At 40.6% G+C, this 9,430-nt stretch overlaps 1 protein-coding gene across 1 annotated transcript in view; it reads left to right on the forward strand.

Annotated features, from left to right (window-relative positions):
- VSNL1 (visinin like 1) overlaps positions 1 to 8,012 on the forward strand; it is a 434,918-nt gene extending 426,906 nt beyond the window's left edge. The window contains exon 4 of the mRNA XM_069235970.1: positions 7,666 to 8,012. Coding sequence (XP_069092071.1) covers positions 7,666 to 7,863 — 198 coding nt within the window. The 3' untranslated portion in view covers positions 7,864 to 8,012. The remainder of the gene's footprint in view (positions 1 to 7,665) is intronic.
- The last annotated feature ends 1,418 nt before the right edge of the window (positions 8,013 to 9,430 follow it).

Consider the following 9,430-nt stretch of genomic DNA (forward strand, 5'->3'; position numbering starts at 1 on the left):
CAGGCCCACTAATAGCATTTAACTTACAGACCCTTGGTACATGCAGCACCACTTTACTAGGGTCTTATGAGAACATTAAGGGGCATATTTAAGACCCCTAGCGCCACCGGAAGGTCACTTTTTGTGACGCTCCAGTGGCGCTATGCCCTGCGCTGCATTTACAAGGTGGAGTTAAGCCACTTTTTGTGCCTTAACGCCACCTTGTAAATACAGCCCCTTCTCACGCAGCACTTTGTCTGGAAGGAGAGTGCAATGGGTGTGCTGTGGGTGTGCCACAGCAACACCCATTGCATCTTTACGCTGCCTCATATTTACAAGTTTTCATAAACCTGTGGCAGTGCCAAAATCTAACTCCACCCCAGGGGATGCTTTCATTTCTCCTCGTTATCTGCTCTTCCTATGTGTGCTGCATCTGGCAGCACAAATAGAAAGAGCAAATCACCATTTAAGGTTGTTTTGTGCAGCAAGGTGTCCCTTCCTGCACAAAAATAAATCTTCCCCTCAACGCAGCCATCCTTGCACTACTGTGCAAGGTTGCTGCATTGGCACACAGTTAGCAGTAGTAAAGTAGAGTCCTAAGGCCAGCAACAATGAGGCCAGCAAAAATGGAGGAATAAGACAAAAAGACTGGTGGATGACCACCCTAAAGTGACAGGTCTAACATGTGGGTTGAGGGGATTTCATTCTCAGGCAAAAAAGAGGATGGCTCAGGGTTTCCCTAGTGCAGGTTGAAGTCACTGAGAAAATGTGATTGGCATTGGACAATATCAAGATGTTAAGTAACTGACTAATAACTTCAGTGACACAGTGTCAAGGATCCTAAACCACTTTGTCCCATTCAAGTAGAAAAGAACCTGGAGTAAAAGGCCGGCTCCCTGGTATACCAAGAACGTAATTAAGAAAAAAAAACTTCCTAGACTAACTGAATACTCTTTGGGCTGAAGATGAACCCCTTTGGGGGTCTTATTCCACAGAATGTGAAATTAATATGTAGCATTTACCAGGAGGACAACTTGTGCATCATTCTAAATTTCCAGTCTCAACAATGGGAACAGTGTGCTACGTGTGTATGCTCCCCTTTTGCAAATTGGGCAAACTCAGATTTCATGCAGTGTGTCTGCCCAATTTATAACACATTTTGCCAGGTGAAATTCTTGCAGGGAAACCTAGGGGTGCTTAGTTAATGCCTAAGTTAGTATCCTAATTTGTGCATGAAGTATGATGTACACTGACTTATGAAGAGCGTTAAACTTAAACCTCTTTTCGGCCTCATCTATGCTTGCAATGAAAAGCTAATTGACGGGTCTGTATCTCAACACCTTTCTCCATATATTTCTGCCTCTTCCTTCCTGCTTGGTGATTGGTACCCATTCCCTCCCCTGTATTCCACCATTCTTCTCAGTTTCATGTACTACTGTTCTTGCCCTTGATCATGACTGCTCTTCTGTTGTGATCTGTGCTGTGAGAAGCTTATCTGAAAACTAGCCAATGACTGCTCCTCTGTTGTGTTGTAAGCTATGAGGAGCTTAGGCCCGTATTTATACTTTTTTAGCGCTGCACGTGCGTCGTTTCTTGACGCAAAATTGGCGCAAACTTACAAAATACAATTGTCCAGTAGGCAATTGTATTTTGTAAATTTGCGCTGATTTTGCGTCAAAAAACGACGCACATGCGGCGCTAAAAAAGTATAAATATGGGCCTAAATGTCTAGTTTTTCTTTAAGCTCCTCATAGCACTTATGCTTTCATTGTAGAAATAGGTTGACCATTGGTCTTAGTCTAGGGAATTGTTGGGGAGGGGGCATATTTACAAAGAATTCACGCAACACAGTGCAGCAAGGCAAGTTGCTGCGCTGCCTTGTGTGAATCAGAGAGAGCTTTATGCACGAAGATGTTGCACTCTTCAGTGCTCGCCCAGCACTGGGACACTTGTGGTTGCCTACCACCAATGCAGGGACCCTTGCACCAGCCTGCATTACGGACAGGGATTTTTTTATGCGGGAAGGGACACCTTCCCACACAGAAAACAATAGTTAGAGGGATATTTCTCTTTCCTTGTGTGCTGCAGAATACAACAAGCATGGAAAGAGGAAGTAATGAGGAAAACTTAACATATTTCCCCTGGAGCACCTCTGCTCCACTCTTGGAGTGCCTACCACTAAAAAATGTAAAACAACGCAGTGCAAGCCAATGGGTTGTGTTACATTTCTTTACAAAGCCAAGCAAATCAGGGCCTTGCTTAGATTTACAAATCCCAAATTAGCCTTTGTGTTGCCCTGCATCACAGTGCAAGAGTGACACAAAGGCTTTGTAAATCTGGCCCTGGACCTTTACCATGGCCTCCTCCATAAAGCTTTTGCTAGGTGTGTTGTGCAATAGTTTTTTCAAATCTTCTATTCAGCAAAATCTCTCCCGTTTGTATTTCCTTCGAGTCAATCATCTTTCCACTGGAAGGCTAAACGTTAGTTTGATACCTCTCACCAAAGTTCTCAATCTATTTTCCTCAAATACCTCTAGAAATAGTAGTAAAAATTATTACGGTAGGATCTGCCCTTTTATTGTCAGCGTTTGCCCTGCATATTTTATATTTTTGCTATAAATGTTTGACCTTGTCGTTTCATTTTTAAAATCAATCTTTCCATCCGATAAATCTTTGATAGGTCCTGTCCCCTGTTTCTTTGCACAGGTCTTGTCTAATGTGTGTGGCATAAGCACCCCAGTGCTCATGTTGTAAGACAGAAAATAAATAAAGAAGCATCACTTCAAATGTAAACCCAATAAACTGAGTTTCTTTAGTTCAGAATATTAGCATCTTATTCGCTTGCTTGCAGGCAATGCTCACCAACCAATAATTGTACCGGCCTAATGCATTTCGGGGCAGACTGTCCCTCATTGAGGTGACTAATCTCCACAAGTAGAGGAGGCCGCTTCAGTCCTCTTGCTGCCCGTCTGCTGGACACCTGTTTGCCAATGGCAGCTGCCAGCCGCCTACCCAAGACTCTGCCAGTGTGGGTTATACTCACATTTTCGGTGCAGTTTAACTACTGGACACAGCCACCATGTTTCCTTCTTTTCGCAGACAACTTCCAGGGCAAAGGACCATGCCGGGGTGCAGCTTGCGTTAGTGCAGCAGATGCAGTGGCGGCAGAGGGAAGTGGGGTGAGGGGCGGGTAGTATCCAGAACAATGACTGTATTTTACTTACCTAGAAGGAGGGAGGGGCTCCGGTGTTTAACTTGCATGAGAATCCAAGGCGGCTTTGCTATAGCATTAGGTCACCCCAGATCTTGAGGAGGGCATGTAGCCAACGTTCCTGTATTCAGGCCATGCCATCACCCTGAACGCGCGCCCAGCTTTAACGCTAGTGATATGTTTAGTACTGAATAGGAGTCCTGTAAGTTAGCCTGGGATTTTCTGTGTGGTTATTCTGTGATCCTCTAGAGAACCCTGCTGATGGGCGGCCATCTTTGCAAGTCAGAAAGTGACCCCAACACTTGTTTTTTTTATTTGGGAGTGAGGGGTTTAAATCAATTGGAGCAAAAAACGGGAAGTTCTACTATGTTTAAGAGCATTCATTTGAAGTATGACAAAATGTAATGAATTCAACATATTATAACAGACCATATATTCATAATTTTAAACCTATAGTGAACATGAGTTTTATTTCACCTACAGCCAAAATACATCACTTAGTGGTGTATCTGTGGGCAGATAGGGTATGTGCCTCAGCTGTTTTTCTCCTGCCCCACCCCTGCAAACACTGCACCTTGCTACACACATTCATTTCTCAAACTACGTTTGCTTGCAAAGCAGTATTGTTTGCTTAAAATGTTTAAATCCTATTTTGTGTGCATATATTTATCAATGGTGGCTGCTGCCAATGTAACGTGGTGGGGTGCAGGAGGAAATAAGAATAACAAAATAAAAATGTACCTGCCCCTCCGGTCCCTGCACAGGCTTCCTCGGTGCTCTTCGTCCTCCTGGCAGTCAACTGGGACACAAAGCACTGGCTTCCAATCCAGACGCTGCTCTCATGCTATACCAAGCATGAGAGCAGTGCCTGGATTGGCATGAATAGTCAAAAACAAATGGCAACTCATTAGTTGAAATCAATGCACATTCGAATTATGTAAGAAGAAACTTATGGGTGCTCATACACTGAAACACATCGTTGCCCTGATGTGTAAAACCGAGTTTCTAAGTAAACCCGTTCTAATACTACAAAAACAAACCAGTGGTGCACACCAAGCAAAACAATATCTCTACTTAAGAGATAGTCAAATATCTTGAAGAAACCAATTAACATATCATAATAAATTCCCCTAGAATGCTTGTTTGGTCCTCTCTCTTCCTTAAATGAACTAAACATTCATAAATCTGACCAGAACATACTGTAAACAAATATACAACTAACCAAAAGATGAATATGTCCATGCGAATATAAGTTTTAATACAAAAAGGAAAAATCTTCTTAAATACATAAACATATACATATATATACAAAACATGAAGAAAATAAATGAATAGCCATCAGCCGACACGTGTTTCGTCCTGACTGGACTTCTTCAAGGCTGAGAAAATCACAACAGACAACAATCAATACACGACAAACATATATATACAATTTTACACAAAAGTTAAAACATATTTACATTTTATCCTATTGTTTTCCAAAATCACCAAACAAAGGTATTCTTTTGGTCAGTTAGGTGTCCAACATATTCTATACAAATCATATTTATAATATTGATTTGAATCTAAACCAGAAACTACACAGGAAGAGAAGAGAACCACCACCACATAGTTTTAGTGGCAAAGTGTTATTTAATGTCCAAAGATATAGCATAGAATACTCCCCACGTCTCAAAAAATTGGTATATCAAAGCCATATCCAAAGTTCAACATGCCACATGCACACCCAAGTGTAAAAAGACTTCTTTTGTTGGCATTCTAACAGTTCATATCTAGAATTCATATTTAGTTAATATTAGACCGCTCAATGCCTCAAGTGACCCCTCCTTATACCATGGTGTAGAATAATTATGTACCTTTGCTCACTTCTATGTCCGTTATATTCATATCACATCTACCATACTCTATAACAAGAGGGGGGAAAGAAAGACCATTTCATTAACCTCCTTTTGCTTTGTCCAAAATACTCCTAAAAAATGTGGAAGTTACTCATTATAATGCCATTACTGACCTGTTTCAAAACCACAATCAATCACATCTTTTCCTTCTTCATAATCAATTTAAATACTGGACATTGCTAGTTTCGTCTATTGGTGAGTCAACTGGAATAAAGACAAATAAAATATCTCTAGTAACCTTTCTACAAAACCAAATAGCCTTTAGTTTCTATCTACGTCCATTCACCTAACAGAATTTATATCAGTGTCTCCATAGTTTCCAACAATGAAACAAACACATTAATATGGCTCAATTTTTCCATTACTTACACTAAATACCATTACCAACTAACGTGCTATTAACTTACCTATTCACCCCTCTTTCTATTCTTTTTGTTTACTCTCCAAGCCCGTCTGCTGATAAATCTCGGCAAAGAAACGTCGAGGGAAGTATGTGCCTCCTGTAAGTCTTCTGTGGGCCCGAAAATCAATATGAGCCCTTCGCCGGCATTAGTGCATGCCGCGTTTTTTCTTCAAAACGCGATCATATATAGCAATGACGGAGGGAATCGTGTGCCCTCCGTTAGTCCTCTGGCTATTATGTCCAGGAGAGATTTCGATACAAAGATCATATGTATCTCCAAACAATCGCCTTTTTTACATCAAGTTCCATAATTACAACAAAAAGTAATTTTGTAAAAAAGGCGATTGTTTGGAGATACATATGATCTTTGTATCGAAATCTCTCCTGAAGAATAGAAATAGAAAAGAATAGAAAGAGGGGTGAATAGGTAAGTTAATAGCACGTTAGTTGGTAATGGTATTTAGTGTAAGTAATGGAAAAATTGAGCCATATTAATGTGTTTGTTTCATTGTTGGAAACTATGGAGACACTGATATAAATTCTGTTAGGTGAATGGACGTAGATAGAAACTAAAGGCTATTTGGTTTTGTAGAAAGGTTACTAGAGATATTTTATTTGTCTTTATTCCAGTTGACTCACCAATAGACGAAACTAGCAATGTCCAGTATTTAAATTGATTATGAAGAAGGAAAAGATGTGATTGATTGTGGTTTTGAAACAGGTCAGTAATGGCATTATAATGAGTAACTTCCACATTTTTTAGGAGTATTTTGGACAAAGCAAAAGGAGGTTAATGAAATGGTCTTTCTTTCCCCCCTCTTGTTATAGAGTATGGTAGATGTGATATGAATATAACGGACATAGAAGTGAGCAAAGGTACATAATTATTCTACACCATGGTATAAGGAGGGGTCACTTGAGGCATTGAGCGGTCTAATATTAACTAAATATGAATTCTAGATATGAACTGTTAGAATGCCAACAAAAGAAGTCTTTTTACACTTGGGTGTGCATGTGGCATGTTGAACTTTGGATATGGCTTTGATATACCAATTTTTTGAGACGTGGGGAGTATTCTATGCTATATCTTTGGACATTAAATAACACTTTGCCACTAAAACTATGTGGTGGTGGTTCTCTTCTCTTCCTGTGTAGTTTCTGGTTTAGATTCAAATCAATATTATAAATATGATTTGTATAGAATATGTTGGACACCTAACTGACCAAAAGAATACCTTTGTTTGGTGATTTTGGAAAACAATAGGATAAAATGTAAATATGTTTTAACTTTTGTGTAAAATTGTATATATATGTTTGTCGTGTATTGATTGTTGTCTGTTGTGATTTTCTCAGCCTTGAAGAAGTCCAGTCAGGACGAAACACGTGTCGGCTGATGGCTATTCATTTATTTTCTTCATGTTTTGTATATATATGTATATGTTTATGTATTTAAGAAGATTTTTCCTTTTTGTATTAAAACTTATATTCGCATGGACATATTCATCTCCTGGATTGGCATGAGCAGGCTGGTCTGACACTCGCTCAAGCAGAGGGAGCCTGTACCCTTTCTCCACCTGGCTGTGTAGCACAGCTGGGTTGGAGAAATGTAAGTGCACACGTCGGTTTGCCCGCCCTTGGACAGCCGACATGCGCACTTTACAGTGCCTATCACTCCTCCTCCCTATTCCCCGCCCGCCCTAGATTCCATGTCTGTCAGAGAGACAGTGACAAATAAATGATAATAAAATTGTTTAATTATCATTTTATTTGTCACTGCCTGACTCTGAGCAGGGGTGTGACGCTCCGCCGTTACAGAGGAGCCACCCCTGATATATATATGCCTTTCTTTGGCATAATGCCCCCAGGGACCTAAGAAGAGGCGGTGCACGGCATCCTCTCTGGGGATCACCGTCATCGATATAACTCCATTCACTCCTGTCACATCATGACCAAAGCTAGCCGCTGAAACGCGTTGAATCTCTCTTTAATAAGTGGAGGAGAGTGATTGGATACATATAGATATATCTTGTGTAGGTTGGCCCACCAGCTTTATCTGTAGGCCCAGACCCCCTCCCCCTTACAAAGTTCACTTACAGGGATGCCTCTGATCAAAGTTCATGTACTATCAGAACGGTTGCTTAATGACCACCTCTTTGTCTCTCTTTCTCCCCAAGGCGATCTATAAAATGGTTGGCACAGTGATAATGATGAAAATGAACGAAGACGGCCTGACGCCCGAGCAGCGGGTGGACAAGATTTTCAGCAAGATGGATAAGAACAAAGACGACCAGATCACTTTGGATGAATTCAAAGAGGCCGCCAAGAGCGACCCCTCCATTGTGCTACTGCTGCAGTGTGACATTCAGAAATGAGCCCACAATACATGCATTATGGACTGCACAGAAGTTTCAATGTTCCATTCGGTTTGCAGCTATTTCCACAAAAACAACGACAAACAAAAAAAAATGCTTGGACTACCTATAAATGGACTTGCTTCTTGTGTTTGAAACACTTGTGTGCATGAGAATGTCATTTGCTACAAAAATTTTAAAGGATATAATATATATATAAATATATATATATATATAAAAAAAACTGCCACCACGTGACGTGTGCAATGTCATTTCATGAGGACTCTAACCCTCCTGAGCCTGCGCATCAGAAATGTGCTGCATTTAATGATAATATTTATTGTACGTTTTACTGATGCTAGCTGTGTACCTCCAATGCTGTTTAGTGACACTGAATTCCTAAGGTGATGTAACTGTGCACACTAAGCCTCGTTTTCGAATCTGCTGTAAAGTAGTGCAGGACAGACCAGAGGGGATGTTCCTGAGTCTGCTCCCTCCCCACATGTGTGCTTGTGTCGTCGGTAAATCTAAATGTACTTCATTTGCATGCCTTTTAGGTCTGCCTTAAATATTACCTCATTTGCATTCATTCAATCTGGAAAGTTCTATGTCAGAGGAATGCATTATGAACAAACGTCGCCTGCTTAGAAATTCCCTTGAATCATGTATATACATGTATACACTAACGTACAATTTTATTGGCAGTGTATTGATGATGTCTACCTGGATTTTCAAAGCTTCCCAAAAAAGTTGCAATACAGTATATGTCCCAAAATAAATTATTTATAACATTTGACTTTTTTCCCCAGACAATTTTATTTCTCGCACACAGTTACCAAGTACGTAATGACACGGCTGAAAGTTGTTCAGAGCGTGAAGAATTGGGCAATCACATTAATGTTTCTCGTGCTAATATTTTGCTTTACACTGATGGGGCTTTTTTTATTAAATCTGCAGTGTTGCAGTTGGCTTTCTGTGCCATGTTGGGTCTGGCTGTAGATAGCATTATCTGTCAAACAGAGTGCATCCTATCAACATACAAATATAGATGGAGAGAGGATTTAGGTTTCCATTACTTTGTTTCTGTCAACCCATCCAGCCACTGCTTGATGACAGGGTAATTCAGTCACATTTTGGATCAGGACATCAAAGTATTTCTCTCTCATCTTTATGTCATTGGCTATTAGGTTTAACAGTTCATTTTAAGAACGCTTCCATTACACTGCAGTAGAGGTGCTCTGTTCTTGGTAGCAGGAAGATGTGGTAGAGAGCTGGAGGCATGCTGATTCAGCTGCTACTTTCTAATATGCAACCATTGGCTGCAACTTATAGTGAGGGTATAAGTCTCCCCCACCTTTAATTTCCTACTATTGGAGCAGGCGGTGCTTGGGTGTCACAAATGCAGTGGAGGGCATAGCATGGGCTATGGGTTCTCTCGGAACCCACTCCCTGGACTTCATGTATCTGATAGAGACTTCTACTTGCAGATTCCTTACCTTAGAATTTAATTGAGGCGTCAGTCTGGATCCGGAGATTTTTCATGAGCAGTACCCCTATACATCATTAGGTGGCATTGGTCGGCTCTGCC

Source organism: Pleurodeles waltl, chromosome 5, assembly GCF_031143425.1.
Source record: "Pleurodeles waltl isolate 20211129_DDA chromosome 5, aPleWal1.hap1.20221129, whole genome shotgun sequence".
NCBI classification, from domain to species: Eukaryota; Metazoa; Chordata; class Amphibia; order Caudata; family Salamandridae; genus Pleurodeles; species Pleurodeles waltl.